This window comes from Salvelinus alpinus, chromosome 13 (genome assembly GCF_045679555.1).
Source record: "Salvelinus alpinus chromosome 13, SLU_Salpinus.1, whole genome shotgun sequence".
NCBI lineage: Eukaryota > Metazoa > Chordata > Actinopteri > Salmoniformes > Salmonidae > Salvelinus > Salvelinus alpinus.
Genome location: NC_092098.1, coordinates 38,520,672 through 38,538,885, shown reverse-complemented (window position 1 = coordinate 38,538,885; position 18,214 = coordinate 38,520,672). Strand labels below are relative to the sequence as shown.

The following is an 18,214-nucleotide window of genomic DNA, read 5'->3' as shown; positions in this document are numbered from 1 at the left end:
CCCAACTGTGAAGCACGGGGGTGGCAGCATCATGTTGTGGGGGTGCTTTGCTGCAGGAGGGACTGGTGCACTTCACAAAATAGGTGGCATCATGAGGCAGGAAAATTATGTGGATATATTGAAGAAACATGTCAAGACATCATTCAGGAAGTTAAAGCTTGGTCGCAAATGGGTCTTCCAAATGGACAATGCATACTTTCAAAGTTGTGGCAAAATGGCTAAAGGACAACAAAGTCAAGTTATTGGAGTGGCCATCACAAAGCCCTGACCTCAATCTCATCAAAAAGTTGTGTTCAGAACTGAAAAAGTGTGTGCAAGCAAGGAGGCCTACAAACCTGACTCAGTTACACCAGCTCTGTCAGGAGGAATGAGCCAAAATTCACCCAACTTATTGTGGGAAGCTTATGGAAGGCTACCCGAAACGTTTGACCCAAGTTAAACAATTTAAAGGCAATGCTACCAAATACTAATTTAAACTTCTGACCCACTGGGAATGTGATGAAAGAAATAAAAGCTGAAATAAATCACTCTACTATTATTCTGACATTTGACATTCTTAAAATAAAGTGGTGATCCTAGCTGACCTAAGACAGAGAATCTTTACGAGGATTAAATGCCAGGAATTGTGAAAAACTGAGTTTAAATGTATTTGGCTAAGGTGTATGGAAACTTCCGACTTCAACTGTATGTGAGTGGGTGTGTGTAGAGTCAGTATATATGTTTGTGTATATATGTATGTGCATATTATGTGTGGGTGAGCAAATGATGCCGTGAGTGATTGTATGTGTGTTGGAGTTTCAGTGTGTGTAAGTGTGTAGGGCCCTTTGAATGAGCATAGAGATATGCATAGAGACTGCAAAATTAGGGTAAACTCGGTCCGTGTAGCCATTTTGTAAGCTATTTAGTTAGCTATTTAGCAGTCTTATGGCTTAGGGATATAAACTGTTCAGGAGCCTGTTGGTGTCAAACTTGATGCACCGTTTGCTGTGCAGAAGCAGAGAGAAGTCTATGGCTTGGGTGGTTGCAGTGGTGAACAAGGAATTACTTTATTTTCACAGAGACCATCTGAGAAAGGGTAAAACAAAAACAGAGAAAATCTGACACAATCCAGTTTAAAAGTTCTAAAACTGAGATTTTCTCAGTTTAGAAAGATTGAACATGTGGATTGATCAGTTTTGGATTTTGTCTGATTTTCTATGTGAACAGGTTCCAGTGTTCCAAAATCTAAACCAGCTAGTTGAGATTGGTCTAGATTTACTCAGATGGTCTCTGTGAACTCAGCTTTAGGTCTATGGAATGATGGTCAAATACAGTAGCCTTATCTGCCCGTTTCTGCTTTTTCCATAGATAATGTGCGAACGTTGATTCTTCCTTTGGCTTCTGCTGGCCTTCCTGGCAGTGAGACGACTTACTCAGGGAGATGGAGAGTGTGACAAAGGTGTTCCCCAACCAGCGCTCTGAGGAGTACGATCCACCTGGGTAGTCACCTCCAGACAGCCCAGCCCTCAGAGCCGGTCATCTTGATGCTGACAGCAAGGCGAAGAAGACATTGCACTGCCAGGCCCAGCGCCTTCTCCTCCGCCCTCAATTGCTCCGTCTTCCACATCGACGAGGTCAGTAAGGCCGACCAGGACGGCAACAGAACAACCTGAAATCTCTTTCACAGATTCTTCATAGTAGTGCAATTATCATCATCATATAGAGCAGGGTTCCCCAACGAGCAGCCCCCAGGTAATTGTATGTGGCACCCCAAGTTTTCTGTGCAAAAAATACAATAAAATAAATAAAGGGTTTAAAAAAACAATAATTAAATGTTGGACATAAAAGACTAAAAATACCAGCAAATCAACTACCAGTCATTATAATTTTGGAAATCTGTTACGAAGTGTTCCTACGCATAATAAAGAGATAGTGAGTGTATAGCGAAGTTATCATTACTCATAGCATATTATTAAGTTACTTTTCTATTATTTCTGTTACTTTTCTATTATTTCTTTGGCCTGGTATTGTATCGTTAATACAAGGTTGGTATCGTGAAAACACTACAGTGTAAAGCCAAGTTATCGTTACTCATTGTATATTATTATAACTTTTACTATTTAGTGTTATTTTTTTATAATATTATTTCTCTTTCTTTCTGCATTGTTAGTCTACACCTGCTGTTTACGAAGCATGTGACAAATACCATTTAATTTGATTTTGATTGGATTTATGTGAAATTTAAGCAAGGTTTGAAATTATGTTTTAGTCAAATGTTATATTTTTTGGGCTTCTTGAGGTCAATTTTCAGTCTGCATAATTATTTGTAATTATGTTCTGGCCCCCTGAACATCTCTCAAGAAAAAAAACATCCCGCGGCTTAATCTAGTTGCTGATCCCTGATATATAAAGTTGTGATGTTGTATCACTCTGCATTGTGAATGTTTTGCAGCTGGCTGTTGCTTCTGGGTGTTTGTGTGTACAGTATGTATGAGAGACCAGGTTGATAATGATGATGGATAACTTCTTTTAAAGAGGAAAACTAGTGTGACAAAAAAGTCTCAGTAGGCCTCAGAAAGGAAAAGGTGTCCCAAATAACCAGCAGGTGGAGAAATAAAATGTAGTGTAATAGCTGTCACACACTGACCTCTCCAGTTTCTCAGGAGACGCAAGTTTATCTAAAAGTAACATTAAAATAAAGACACATCTTCGAGATGATCGGCCAATAAGTATTGCCATTTTATTTGATATGCAAAGTCATAATATACACTGGTATAAATGTATTTGTCCTTTCACTGTAAATCATGTAGTGATTTCTACAAAACCGGCTAAGTTAAAATACTTCCGACCTGCTATATGTCCCTAATCTCCAACTTTGTCTTTAAAATGCCCATAAGGTGGCAGAGGTACAGTACGTTAGCCCCATACAATGAAAAGCCCTACGTAAATACTATCCATATTATAAATACTATTATTTAACCTACCTCACATACTAATTTAGAAGACACAATCTCTTCATATTTTTCCCGAAATCTTTCATCCTTCTCTACCAAAAGAAAACCTTGTGCAAAAATAACAAGATGAAACAAAACCAGCCCCAGTGTTGCCACACCTAAGGCCAAACAATATCACTGCCGTCTTCTCTCCTCTTCTCACTTTATGTTGGGAGGGGCTAAGGAGAGAGGGAAGGTTCTGATTAGTTAATTTGTATTTTTCTTCACCCTACTTGCCTGGGCTGGCTACATAACTATATAACTATATAACTACAGGAAGTTGTGGTACTAGGGGAGGAGTCTCCCTTTCTATGGCCAAGGCCAAGACGGTTGCTCAGGCTCAGGCAGACGCCTTGCTTCCCCCTCGGAATGGAAACACCATCCGAGGTCTCTAAAGCCAGAAAACATAGAGGTGGGCATAACCAGTTAATTGGGAACGAGGGTCATTGTGTGAGAAGACTATCATTATGAACAACAGAAGATCTACATTGTACAGTGAGGCGTTATCGACATAGCCATCCATCAATGGGATCTTATTCAAAGGCCAATTAATATACAGATAATTCATTTAACAGTGGAGGTTGGTAAAGGGAGGACGGCTCATAGTAATGGCTTGAATGGAATGTTAGCCATTACAATGAACATGTCCTTCGATTTAAAGTGTCACCAGCCACCGCTGATATATCAACACATGCAATTCAAGGGGGAGGAAAGTACATGATTAGGACACAACAGATCTCAGCCTCCAGAGTTGTGATCCTGGATTATTTCTACTTCAGGTCAAGGGTCAAATGAGGAGAACAGGATAAGAGGAAAAGATTGCATAATATGCATCTGCTGGAGATCGTACCAAAGGTCACACAGAACTAGGTTTCAAAAGAGAGGAATGGGGTGAGGTGGACCTATTACACACACACTTCTCTACAATAGAACAGCCATGTCAATATGCCTTCTAAAATAGTTAGTATAGAAGCTTTACCTTTTATAGAATGTCATAACAATATCAATCATATGATAAATCGGCAATACTGCTATGTAATATGAGTTGATTTAAAGGTCCAGTGCGGTCAAAATTACATTTTATGTGTATCATATTGTACAAGAGCTGATTAAACAAACACTGTTTCCTCATTGGAAAAACGTACATCAGTGTTATTTCCTGATCGTTCTGGTTGAAAATACAATCTACACAGGACCTTCTAATCACCAGGTTTGCATGAGCAGGGGTTTTGTCTTTCGGTGGTGACACAAAAAGCTATTTTTTTGCTTAAGATTTCATGTCCCGAATAAAAATCTGAAGTTCAATGTGTTTCCATTGCATTTTGAAACTCTATCGATAGTTGTCAAAAAAACTGTTCCGTTAAATAGCAAATGTGCCTACTCTGGTCTTGGCACCTGCGTTTACATGACAAGATTATTATGGATAAGAGCGAGAATGTTTATTTGTCAAACGGATGTCAAGCATCGATCATCATGTCAGCAGAATAAGACCCTCGATATTTATTGGAAAGCAGCATTAAAATCCCCGTGCACTTTCACCAGCCTGTGAAGTTCATACATTTATTTAATCTGAAGCCTAATAAACCATATGGTAACACTGGTATGACCACTAGATGGCACATGACACTTACTATTGAAACCAGTCTAGGGCCTACCAATGCTATATGGGCTGCATGTGTCAGAGTAGAAGTGTTAATTTAGGATCAGGTCCCCTCTAAATATCCTGTTCATATTGGGATAAATGTAAACTACATCATTAGTGGGATAAAGTTTGGTCAGAGAGTGAAAGAGGAGGGCACGTCACATCTATCTAATGTTTAAACTTACAAGGCACCAATGAGTTTGCAGGAAAAGTTTATTTCTTCTTTCCTCCTAATGACTTGCTCTCAGTTTTTTTCTTCTGTGCCTTGTAGAACAAAAGACACCTTTATGTTAAGACAAGACGGAGGTGGAGGGATTTTATAGAGTAATAAAGGTCAAGGTGAAGTTACCCCTAGATGCTGATCTTGGGTCAGTTTAAAAGTTTCCCCACTAGTGCTAAGGTTAGGATTGAGGAAGCTGAGTCTCGATCTGCACATAGGGGAAACTTCACCCCTGAGCCAGTTATTATCAGTACTACGCTGCTGTAGTAGTGCCTTGTAACAGGACATACCGCATTTACACACAATAAAAGGAAAGCAATGATGAGGCAGAGGTGTCATGCACTTAATTTTTTCAAGGGGTAAATGACGGCCAAATTCGATATCTTTGAGTTAATTATGCATTGAAGAAACATTTATTTTATATTTTCAGCAAACAAATTAATAAAAGGGCCCCCATTTTCAATGGGCATGACACATTCAGCTTAACTTCAGTCAATTCAGGAAAATAATTAAACACACAATTCTAACTACAAATACCCATGTTCTCTATTGTTTTTCTCTCTCAAGAGTCTGTATAATGAGTCAGCCATAATGTATTCCATGTTTTTTCCATTTTTTTTTTTTTTACATACAATACAAATGAGATTGACCTCGATTCTTGAGGTCAACGAGGTGTGAGGAGAAAGGTTTTACCTCAGTCATAGCATCGTCAATCTGTTTAAGTTCTTCATAGTGGTCTCGAGAATCCCGCAAAGGCTGCACCATAATCTCCTCAATCTGGGGGAAAAGCTAGGACACACATTTAGATGTAGTCATTTGAAAGATTGTCATCCCATTAGCTTTTTGTCCCAAAATAGTTTTCATCCATTATCCTTCAATTTTTTTTTAAGTCACTTGCCACCACTGATTTACATCCATAGATTAACGTCTACCCGGGAAGGTTGAGCTAATGTGCGCTAATGTGATTAGCATGATGTTGTAAGTAACAAGAACATTTCCCAGGACATAGACATGTCTTGCATGGGCAGAAAGCTTAAATTCTTGTTAATCTAACTGCACTGTCCAATTAAGTGAAAAAATACTATGCTATTGTTTGAGGAGAGTGCACAACAACAAAAAACTTGTATCATGGCAACTGGTTTGATACATTCACCTCTGAAGGTAAATAATGTACTTATATTCAGTAATTTTGCTCTGATTTGTCATCCTGAGGGTCCCAGAGATAAAAATGTGGCATAGTTTTGTTTGATAAAATCTATTTTTATATTCAAATGTAGGAACTGGGTTCTAAAGTTTGAACCCCTGTCCAGGAAACCGCCCCAGTGTTATAGCATACATTTTTGTTGGCAAACATTTTGGGTTGTTGAATCTCACTCTGGATCTCAGTTACAGGCTCACTCGGAAACAGAAACACACCTTCATAACAGTCTCAAACATGGGAATGAGGACGAATTTGATGAAGCCGATCTGAGCGGTGGGTTTGGTCACTTTGTCCCGATCCATGAAAGGAGCTACTGGGAGACCCTCAGATTTCTCTCTGTCACTCTGAACACAAAAACAGATAATGAAAGCCTATACAGAACATTTGCTTCTTTCCTCATTGGAAAGAAAGGGGCACACCTCCACACACCCATTGGCAAATGCATATATAGTTTGCCTTAAACCAAGGATGTGTGTGATTTCATGAGATAAGAAACGTAAATATCTTTAAGGTGAAAATACTTCCTTGCAACATTAAAGGTTGGTCAAGACTCGTGGACATCTCTCGTGGACAAATACACTTACCATACATGGTAGTAGCATCTGTCGACAGACTGTGGGATTCAACGAATAATGAGAACTTTGTTCCAGTACACAACTGTTTTGTCACTAATCATTTGGACAAATCTGAATTGCACAGGCTCTCACATTTTGGAAGGGGAAGGGACATTTGTCCTATAGACATGCCCAAAACTGGCTGAGAGTTTTCATTTGGAGGGGTGGAGACTTTGCTAGTCTTGTCTCCCCCCAGAACTTAATTTGCACGATTTTGGTTCTGTGTCCGAGATTAGTCAAGACTATACTTTTTCTTCACAAGTTAATTGACAATCATTTTCAAAAAAGCTGTAACTTACCTGCATAAAGTATTCCTCCAGCAGGCAGTCTAGCCAGGGCTCGGCCACCTCCGTGGGTCTCACCTCATTGGAGATGTCACAGCACTTGATCAGCACCAGCTTAAGCTGCACAGAGACGCAACAACAATCCTCAAACATAACGGATGTAACACCTTACAACCTTGTAAAGAGGTTCAGACGTCTTGGCATTAAGGTTAAGGTGCTGGGTTGTCCATTGCTAGACCCGGGATTGGGCTTCCCCCAAAGTCTCTGCAATACATTTGACACATGCTGTATGTCAACCTTGACTTGAGGATATACGTAATTGCATACATACACATGTCACATGCTTGTGGTTGGTGAAGTCAAAGTTGTCCACGTTCTGCTTGAAGGAGTCCAGTATCTCACCGTGTCTGGCCATATCTGTGGCTAAGATGAGAGTGATGATAGCCTGCCAAGGTTGCAAATAATATCATTATACTATACTAGAAACCAATCCTGGCCAAAATCACAAGCAAAAGCCATCCTCTGTGCAAAACTATCCCTATGTTTAGGTGGTGATGTGTAATACCATTTATTTTACAATAACGTTGGTTTCTATTCATGGTAGGCTACACACTGAGTGTACAAAACATCAGGAACACCTGTTCTTTCCATGACCTTGACTGACCAGTTGAATCCAGATGAAAGCTATGATCCCTTATTGAAGTCACTTGTTAAATCCACTTCAAATCAGTATAGAGGAAGGGGAGGAGACAGGTTAAAGAAGGATTTTTAAGCCTTGAGACAATTGAGACAAGGATTGTGTATGTGTGCCATTCAGAGGGTGAACGGCAAGACAAAATATTTAAGTGCCTTTGAACGGGGTATGTTAGTAGATGCCAGGCGCACCGGTTTGAGTGTGTCAAGAAGTGCAACGCGGCTGGGTTTTTCATGCTCAACAGTTTCCCGTGTGTATCAATAAATGAATGATCCACCACCCAAAAGACATCCTGCCAACATGACACAACTGTGGGAAGCATTGGAGTCAACATGGGCCAGCATCCCTGTGGAATGCTTTCGACACCTTGAACAGTCCATGCCTGATGAATTGAGGCAGTTCTGAGGGCAAAAGGGGGTACAACTCAATATTAGGAAGGTGTTCCTAATGTTTTGTTCACTCAGTGTATTTTTATCCCAACTTTGCTAAACCCCATTTTTAGCTTCTAAACTATAATACATGCTACTTCACAAATACGTTGTTATTCAAATTTCAGTGAGGCCCTTGCTGTGAGAAACCTGGTGCCTCACCTGTCTGAGGTGTTTGAAGGCCTCCGTTTCTATGTTTGCGAAGATGTTACACTCTGGCATGGAGATGATCTGGAAGGCCACGGCACAGTGATGGTTCTCCAGGGGCGAGATGTCGTTGTAGCGCACCGCCAGCTCTGTGTGAGCGTTTATCTGGTACCTACCAGATAAATAGCATTAGCACACAAGTATTTTCAGGTCTCTCCAGATATCGGTTTCAAGTCCGGGCTCTAGCTGGGCCACTCAAGGACATTCAGAGACTTGTCCCGAAGCCACTCCTGCGTTGTCTTTGCTGTGTGCTTAGGATCGTTGTCCTGTTGGAAGGTGAACCTTCGCTCCAGTTTGAGGTCCTGAGCATTCTGGAGTAAGTTTTCATCCAGGATCTTTCTGTACTTTGCTCCGTTCATCTTTGCCTCTATCCTGACTAGTCTCCCAGTCCCTGCCGCTGAAAAACATCCCCACAGCATGGCGCTTGGCATTCAGGCCAAAGAGTTCGTCAGACCAGAGAATCTTATTTCTCATAGTCTGAGAGTCTTTAGGTGCCTTTTGACAAACTTAAAGCGGTCTGTCATGTGCCTTTTTCTGAGGAGTGGCTTCCGTCTGGCCACTCTACCATAAAGGCCTGATTGGTAGAGTGCTGCAGAGATGGTTTTCCTCCTGGAAGGTTCTTCCATCTCCACAGGGGAACTCGAGAGCTCTGTCGGAGTGACCATCGGGTTCTAGGTCACCTCCCTGAAGAAGGCCCTTCTCCCCTGATTTCTCAGTTTGGCCGGGCTGCCAGCTCTCGGAAGAGTATTGGTGGTTCCAAACTTCTTCCATTTAAGAATGATGGAGGCCACTGCGTTGTTGGGGACCTTCAATGTTGCAGACATTTTCTGGCACCCTTCCCCAGATCTGAGCCTCAAAATTGAATAATTTTTTAAATAATAAATGTGCAAATATTGTACAATCTACGTGTGCAAAGCTCTTAGAGACAGACTCGCAGCTGTAATTGCTGCCAAAGTTGATTCTAACATGTATTGACTCAGGGTTGTGAATACATATGTAAATTAGATATTTCTGTATGGATTTTTTTATACATTTGCAAAAATGATGAACTTATCCAAGAACTTATCCTCTGCAGCAGAGGTAACTCTGGGTCTTCCTTTCCTTTGGCGGTCCTCATGAGACCCAGTTTCATCATAGCACTTGATGGTTTTTGCGACTGCACATTTTGCGTATTGACTGACCTTCATGTCTTAAATTAATGATGGACTGACATTTCTCTTTGCTTATTTGAACTGTTCTTGCCATAATATGGACTTGGTCTTTGACCAAATAGGGCTATCTTCTGTATACCACACCTACCTTCTCACAACACAACTGATTGGCTCAAACGCATAAAATGAAATTCCACAAATTAACTTTTAACAAGGCATAACTGTTAATTGAAATGCATTCCAGGTGACAACCTCATGAAGCTGGTTGAGAGAATGCCAAGAGTGTTCAAAGCTGGCAACAAGGCAAAGGGTGGCTACTTTGAAGAATCTCAAATCTAAAATATACTTTGATTTGTTTAACACTTTTTTGGTTACTACATGATTCCATACGTGTTATTTCATAGTTGTTATGTCTTCACTATTATTCTACAATGTAGAAAATAGTAAAAAATAAAGAAAAACCCATGAATGAGTAGGTGTGTCCAAACTTTTGACTGGTACTATATATATATATATATATATATATATATACACAGTTGAAGTCGGAAGTTAACATACACCTTAGCCAAATACGTTTATTCCAATTCCTGACATGTAATCCTAGTAAAAATTCCCTGTCTTAGGTCAGTTACGATCACCACTTTATTTTAAGAATGTGAAATGTCAGAATAATAGTAGAGAGAATTATTTATTTCAGCTTTAATTTCTTTCATCACATTCCCAGTGAGTCAGAAGTTTACATACACTAAATTAGTATTTGGTAGCATTGCTTTTAAATTGTTTAACTTGGGTAAAACATTTTGGGTAGCCTTCCACAAGCTTCCCACAATAAGTTGGGTGAATTGTGGCCCATTCCTCCTGACAGAGCTGGTGTAACTAAGTCAGGTTTGTAGGCCTCCTTGCTCTCACATGCTTTTTCAGTTCTGCCCACAAACGTTCTATGGGATTGAGGTCAGGGCTTGTGATGGCCACTCCCATACCTTGATTTTGTTGTCCTTTAGCCATTTTGCCACAACTTTGGAAGTATGCTTGGGGTCATTGTCCATTTGGAAGACCCATTTGCGACCAAGCTTTAACTCCCTGACTGATAATTGTCCTTCCTCATGATGCCATCTATTTTGTGAAGTGCACCAGTCCCTCCTGCAGCAAAGCACCCCCACAACATGATGCTGCCACCCCCGTGCTTCACAGTTGGGATGGTGTTCTTCTTTTTGCAAGCCTCCCCCTTTTTCCTCCAAACATAACGACGGTCATTATGGCCAAACAGTTCTATTTTTGTTTCATCAGACCAGAGGAAATTTCTCCAAAAAGTATGATCTTTGTTCCCATGTGCAGTTGCAAACCGTAGTCTGTTTTTTTCTGGCGGTTTTGGTGCAGTTGCTTCTTCCTTGTTGAGAGGTCTTTCAGGTTATGTCGATATAGGACTCGTTTTACTGTTGATATAGATACTTTTGTATCTGTTTCCTCCAGCATCTTCACAACATCCTTTGCTGTTGTTCTGGGATTGATTTGCACTTTTCATAACCAAACCTCCAATTGACTCAAATTATGTCAATTAGCCTATCAGAAGCTTCTAAAGCAATGACATAATTTTCTGGAATTTCCAAGCTGTTTAAAGACACAGTCAACTTAGTGTATGTAAACGTCTGACCCACTACAATTGTGATACAGTGAATTATAAGTGAAATAATCTGTGTGTAAACAATTGTTGGAAAAATTACTTGTGTCATGCACAAAGTAGATGTCCTAACCGACTTGCAAAAAGTATAGTTTGTTAACAAGAAATTTGTGGAGTGGTTGAAAAACAAGTTTTAATTGACTCCAACCTAAGTGTATGTAAACTTCCGACTTCAACTGTATATATATAAAGGTATATGTAATGTGACCTACGTGTTGTTGTAGCCTGGGTGATCTAGGTCGTGACACACGGCAGCTGTCATGAGGATGCACATGTCAGTCATGGTGAGCCTCTCCTGAGAAACACAGCTAGAGTCAGAGTGACGCGCACACACACACACAAATTATATGAGGTGTGTTCTCACTTTTAAGTTGCACAGGTGAATCATTCCATACATCATCTGACTGACACAGAAGCAGTGGCGGAAGTTATGGAACGGGTTGTTGCGGTAATTCTCCTGGATTCCCAGCTGAAACACAAAGCAACAAACATCTTACAAACAAGAAATCAAGCCTTTTTTAATAGTTTTTGAATCAGCTCAAAAGTGCATATTTTTTCTTTCATGAGATAAAAAATGGAAATCGAGGCTAATGACTACGTGGGATAGATAGGGGTTTCACAAGTGTGGATCTAACTCACCAGCCATCGTTTCAGTGTGATGGGGTTCATATTAAACTCCTTCACCAGGCCCAGATCATGATACATGTACTCCAGACAGCTTAGCATCTCCACATTGGAAACACAATACAGTAATGAGTACTATCAGAATATGTTTAATGCTACACATAGCAATTGGGACTAAGATGCTGATTAGCTATCTTTATAGATTGCCTTGGAAAAAGTACCAAAGCAAGAATAATCATTTGTCAGATAAAAATACATTTATCATTCATACATACATGCAATGCATATTTGCCCAAATTAGGCTACATGAAATATCCCCAACCTCATTGTGCTCCCAATGCCAAACATCAAATGTAGGTTTCTTCAGAGCTTCTATGGTCTCCTGGGATAGAGTATACTGTAGACATAGTGCAAAGAGTAATGTAAGTCATTTATTCACCATTAACAAAAGGTGTACTGGTTATTATGCTTTAACTGTTTACCTTTGGGTAATTTGGAACGTCTCGTCTTGGGGACAGTTTCTTGCCGTCCTCTGTGAAGCTATATTTGCAACCACAAGTCACTCTAATAATAAGAAGCAATATTGGGGAAAACAGAAGGGCGGTAGCCTACAAGTTAAGAATATAGAAGAACATATTCAAGGGTCTTTCATGTAATGGACCTTCAATCAACACTGATTTAAGGGCAACGTATGGCTTAGTCAATTTTAAGAGGCTCTTATTTTAAATCATAATAGACCACACATACAGTATTAATGAGACAATCTGCAGTTCAAAGAATAACAAAAGCGGCTACCCTGCCTCTGTTTTGGAAAGAGCTGAGGATTGAGCTGGAGAATGGTAACCACTCAAATTCATAGACAAAGCTGACTATCCACGAGGAAACAATTATCATTTGAACCATGTTTTGAGGCTATACAGTGTTTGTTTACAATTACATTGTTTACAAAAAAAGGTATTAAAACATGCTTATATTTTGGGATCTGATGGGGTAGGACAGTTGAACTTAGCTCATGAGGCATTTATAAGTTATATTCTTCAAGAATCAATGGATATCATTAATTTAACAATCCAAAAATGGATGTAGCAATTGCAGATTGCCCCTTAAAGGGAAATGTACTGAACAATATGTTACTTTGGGCCCTTAAAAGGCCTTTTGAATGTATCAACACGGATTTGAGTGTCTTCTATATAATTCTTCCAACATTGACCTCACCAACATTGACCTTTTAAACTTAAATGTTGTAAATGTAGACATATACCTCTGGATTCTGTTTAATTCATTATTATTATTACTACTATCTGAGATGATAATTTGGTTTATTTGCAGTTGTCTGACCTTCCTCCTCCCTTTGAGGTCATCTCATCCCGTAATTTCCTCAGGTCGTTCTTGCACTTCTCAATCTCCACCATTTTAAGCCCTTCTACTGCAACAGAGAGTCAATGTATAGTATTAAATATTTCACAACAAAACCAATATATTATTTTTTATATATTCCATTTTTCTATTGCATATAAAAGTATATAGAGTGTAGGTGTGAATATTCCCACAAACTAAAGCCAGTGGTGCCAACGTTAATACAGTAACGCCATCACTCACACTCCACTCTCTTCTCCAACATGGCAAGCCTATTGGTCACCTCTGTCTTCAACTCATTGATTCGAAAAGCCCTGAAACAGAAATGGAGGAAAACATAACTCCTTTAATTGAGCAGAAATCTGTGTGAGCCTAGGCAACAGTGGACACTTATGTATTCTTTTTTTTAAACTTACAAATAAAATCAACACAGACTGAACAGATGAATGAAAAGAGAGACAAAACCAGAAATTGGTGCGATGGCCACAGATATTTTCTCAGATATCATCTCTAACTTGATCGAATAAACTATACTAAACAAAACACTCTGGATAAGAGTATCTGCTAAATGACTAAAATATTTAAAAAAAAATGAATACTTGTATATCACCTGCTAAATTGCTCTGCCACCTGAGACAAAACATTCTGGAACATGTCTTCTTTGTCTGAAAGGAGGAAAAATATATATCGGTGGTTCTGACTTTGCTTCTGTATTATCTATTTACCATTACTGTATGTGTGACTGAAAATTATAGAATTCGCAAATGCTTCGTATTGTAGCGTACCTCCCACCTGACCAGTCGACTGAGGCATTACCTTGTACTGGGAGCTGCAATGAGACAAAACAACAACAGATGGCAGATTTCAGTAACCACAGTAATTGCAGCTAGTATCCCACGCTCCAATTTAAGTGATTTAGCTTGAACCATCTGGAAAAACGTTTACCTACACAGTGTCACAATATTACTTTAAAGTATTGTCCCCGCAAATTTTTTGTTGTTGTTTATATTTGAAAATATATACACAACCGTTCAAAAGTTTGGGGTCACTTAGAAATTTCCTTGTTTGTGAAAAAAATAAAATAATTGTCCATTAAAATAACATCGAATTGATCAGAAATACAGTGTAGACATTGTTAATGTTACAAATGACTATTGTAGCTGGAAACACCTGTTTTTTTAAATGGAATATCTACATAGGCATACAGAGGTCCATTATCAGCAACCATCACTCCTGTTCCAATGGCACATTGTGTTAGCTAATCCAAATGTTTCATTTTAAAAGGCTAATTTATCAATAGAAAACCCTTCTGCAATTATGTTAGCACAGCTGAAAACTGTTGTTCTGATTAAAGAAGCAATAAAACTGGCCTTCTCTAGACTAGTTGAGTATCTGGAGCGTCAGCATTTCTGGGTTCGATTACAGGCTCAAAATGGCCAGAAACAAAGAACTTTCTTCTGAAACTCGTCAGTCCATTCTGCGAGAAATTGCCAAGAAACTGAAGATCTCATACAACGCTGTGTACTACTCCATTCACAGAACAGCGCAAACTGGCCCTAACCAGAATAGAAAGAGGAGTAGTGCACAACAGGGCAAGAGGACAAGTACATTAGAGTGTCTAGTTTGAGAAACAGAAGCCTCACAAGTCATCAACTGGCAGCTTCATTAAATAGTACCCGCAAAACACCAGTCTCAACGTCAACAGTGAAGAGGCAACTCCGGGATGCTGGCCTTCTAGGCAGAGTTGCAAAGAAAAAGCCATATCTCAGACTGGCCAATAAAAAGAAAAGATTAAGATGGGCAAAAGAACACAGACACAGGACAGAGGAACACTGTCTAGAAGGCCCGCATCCCGGAGTCACCTCCTCACTGTTTTGCGGGTACTATTTAATGAATCTGCCAGTTGAGGACTTGTGAGGCATCTGTTTCTCAAACTTTTCTTTAAAAAAAAGGACATTTCTAAGTGACCCCAAACTTTTGCACTGTAGTGTATATATTGTAGGAAATTATATAGTAGCAGAAAGTATACATTATTACCATGTCTACACCAAACCAATGACTAATATAAGCTTATTACCTATTCACAATGTATTGTCTGAATAAATACCAGGTCAAACAGCGGACTGTAAAAAATACAGTGTTTCCAAAAACACGTGTCATTACTTTGGGGTGTTGGTAGGCATTGTGGGATCGATGGAGACCAGCGCTCCCTCGGAGTCCACCAGCCTTATAGCAGTATTTCTGAGGACAAATCAAAGTATTACACAAAGTATTAAATACATCAAAGTATTGTAGGCTGCATCATGTTAAGTGGGGAAAAGGGAAACGGTAAGTAAAAAAACACTTTGAAGCTGAGGACAGACAATGCAAGCTTCAAAGGCGAGGAGATTCATTATGCAAACTCAAGAGTTTTAGCATAATAAGTAATGTTAGACAGTTGGCATATTGATTTAACGTTATGTGCAGGACATAAGGGTGTACAGATGTAGGATCTTAATTTGACCACCCTGTTGCAGGAGAATTTTCCTGCAATACAGGAAATGTAAAACTTGTAGTGTATTTGAGGATTAAAAAGGCTTCTGACGCTTGTAATTTCCACTTTGAAATTTTAGACTTGATTTCCCCTTACAAAGAATGTATCAACCCCAACAAAAATGTCCATTAATTATAATCCACATTTTCTGTTGCTGCAGGATTATTTTCCTGCTGTAGCAAACTGGCTCAAATGAAGATGTGTTTGTGTTTGAGTGAAAAAGGGCAGTGAGGTGCCACTGACCTGGCTATGTTAGAGGAAGAACACAGCAGTTCTCGGATGTCACAGGGGCTGCAGTATCGACTGAAAATCACCTAAAAACAGAGGCAAGACCATTTAAAGATACAATACATCGATACAAATAGTACTGATGTAGATCAAACTGCATATCTTCATACTTAATAGTGTCTTGGTACTGTATTTGCACATAAAGTATTTCAGGGATACCGAAGATAAATAATACTACTCAAGTAATGATTTTCTTTATAACCGTAAACTCCAAACAACTGAAATCAATAGAATGAATATCAATAATGATGAGAGCATGTTCACTCCAGGTGTTACACCTGCCTTTTGTGTCACAACCACCTGTGAATCACCTGTGTCTTATCTCGGCACCTCTTGACCTGACCAAAGCCCCCATACTTTCACAGGAGATGAACACAAGGTGGTCACATGTAAGGCAGAGAGAGTTCAAGTGGTTTGAGTTGTAAGCTCTATCCATCAAACTACTTCATATTTACTACATCTAAAAATCCGCTAATGCAATCAACATCAAACATAAAACACATTTTCCTTCAACTTTCTTTCCATCCTCATTCATGACAATTACAAATTAATATAATTGAAATACCTCAAGCATCCATCCCTTCAATACCTATGATTCAGTTACACTACTTAAGCTCCTCCTTATAAAGTGTTATATAATTCCTTAAAAACATACATGTCATTGTTGTTGATATTATTTGCATTATATCAGCTGTAATGAAATGATAATGACAGCTGGTGTACCAGGATCATAAGTTGTGTCACTCAGTCTCACCAAAGAGGAAGAGGCAAGAGGTTTCACTCTTGCCAACATCTGTCAAAAATAAGCCCAATGTGTTTCTATGGGCTTATTTTGGACCTAAGCTTGTCGCCTGCCTTCCCGCCTTTGGAACATAAGCATCTTGTCATTATAGACAGATCTCTGGTCTCACTCACCTTCTGCATTTTCCCATCCACATCTAGGTAGACTGTCTTTGGGGCGTACGATGAGGAGCTGGTACCCATAGTGACCCTGTGCCTCGCTCCTCGTCTCTGTGAAAAAATGAAATGGGAACTGGGAAAGGCACAAATGACAGTTGTACTTTTGCTCATGTGGATCGTTGGTACCACGCTCACCTGTCTACAATTCATTTCATATCATTGTGGTGTACCGTGGGGTTGAGAATAAGTATGCAGGTACAGAAGGAAATACAAATGTTGATGTCTAGGATGAAATTAATTCAGAGCAGCTATTTATCCATTCCATGTATTACATTCATGCTGGATCATTACCATGAAAAGCAAGTAAAAGTAACCTTATTCATCATCATTTTTAAATATTAATTGCATATACTTTCAATAAATTAAATAATAGATGAATATAGATAAATACTATAATTTCCCTGTCAACCAGTTGCTACATAACACATTGAAATATAAACACACTCCTGTAGCAAAAAACGAATATCAAGATCAAAAATATCTCAATGCTAATTCATCTTGCAAAGAATCTAATGAAACTAGACTTACATACTTCCGTCAGTCACTGTCAGAAGCAAACCTCTCCTGCCTGTTGATATGCTGCAGATCCAGAGAGCGAGGGAATACAACCTGTATGAAACCTGGGGGAGGGATCCACCACCAGCCCTTTAAATATCACCCATTAACTCTGCAGTTGCCAAGGTACCGTTACTACGGCGAAGTAGGCTATCCCCTGACCCTCTCACATCATCCACTCCTTTCAATAAACTCTGAATTCAGATCATGGAGGTAAAATCTCATTGGTATTTAATTGATTTCTCGCGGCGTCGCCTCCAACACAGTTCGAGGAGGCGGCTAAGAAAGAGGAATCAAGGAAACACTTGAGGATGCACCCATGGTGGTGGAGAATAATCAAACATTGACATCATGTGCATGTGTTTAGCTTTGATGGTCTCATTAGGTAATGCCTATTCAAATCTGAGGTAACCCCTTGAATGGTGAATGGTGCACGTCATACATCATTAATAAAGTGGGCTTGTTCTGATTAATTAATAGTTCACTTAGGGTCGTGGAAATGAAAGGTCCAGATGGTGTTAGAAGTATGTGTGTATCCCAACTGGTACCCTTTTACCTATATTGTACACTACTTTTGACGAGTCCCATGGGCCCTGGTCAAAAGTAGTGCACTATAAAGTGAATAGGGTGCCTTTTGGAATGCAATGCAGACATGGGTGATGTGGTACCAGAATATGTTTTTGAGGGATATGGGATTTAGATAAGCGAGTATGAGCCGTTTCTGTGCCGTTACCAATTTTCCACATTACATGAAATATGACAAGATAAAAACATCCTGGAGCATGTTTACACCACTCAACGGTTTTT

General features: G+C 39.4%; 1 protein-coding gene across 10 annotated transcripts; it reads right to left on the bottom strand.

Annotated features, from left to right (window-relative positions):
* Positions 1-2,687: 2,687 nt before the first annotated feature.
* pde9ab (phosphodiesterase 9ab) lies at positions 2,688-17,665 on the bottom strand. Of its 10 annotated transcripts, none has more exons than XM_071339195.1 (19): positions 16,808-17,665; positions 15,848-15,918; positions 15,235-15,312; positions 13,857-13,900; positions 13,682-13,736; positions 13,315-13,385; positions 13,054-13,141; positions 12,198-12,279; positions 12,038-12,112; positions 11,731-11,817; positions 11,456-11,560; positions 11,304-11,386; positions 8,218-8,374; positions 7,265-7,378; positions 6,949-7,053; positions 6,251-6,379; positions 5,528-5,623; positions 4,800-4,878; positions 2,688-3,151 (listed from the first exon to the last, which is right to left on the bottom strand). In XM_071339195.1, exons 1-18 carry the CDS (start codon positions 17,000-17,002, stop codon positions 4,828-4,830), a joined length of 1,686 nt encoding a protein of 561 aa, XP_071195296.1. In that variant the 5' UTR covers positions 17,003-17,665; the 3' UTR covers positions 2,688-3,151; positions 4,800-4,827. The 10 variants fall into 10 exon arrangements, 8 of the variants coding, with proteins under 8 accessions (XP_071195296.1, XP_071195300.1, XP_071195295.1 ...); XM_071339199.1 differs by having other exon boundaries at positions 2,688-4,878; positions 16,808-16,903; positions 17,385-17,665; XM_071339194.1 differs by having other exon boundaries at positions 2,688-4,878.
* Between the last annotated feature and the right edge of the window lie 549 nt (positions 17,666-18,214).

Bases quoted from the DNA above. Each gene is read 5' to 3' on its own strand.
- pde9ab (XM_071339194.1), bottom strand. From the start codon at position 17,002: ATGAATTGTAGACAGGTGAGCGTGGTACCAACGATCCACATGAGCAAA. The intron at 7,379-8,217 runs GTGAGGCACCAG...CAACCTTGGCAG, and splicing joins CCTTCAAACACCTCAGACAG to GCTATCATCACTCTCATCTT. The intron at 6,380-6,948 runs GTAAGTTACAGC...TTTTGTGTTCAG, and splicing joins TGGAGGAATACTTTATGCAG to AGTGACAGAGAGAAATCTGA.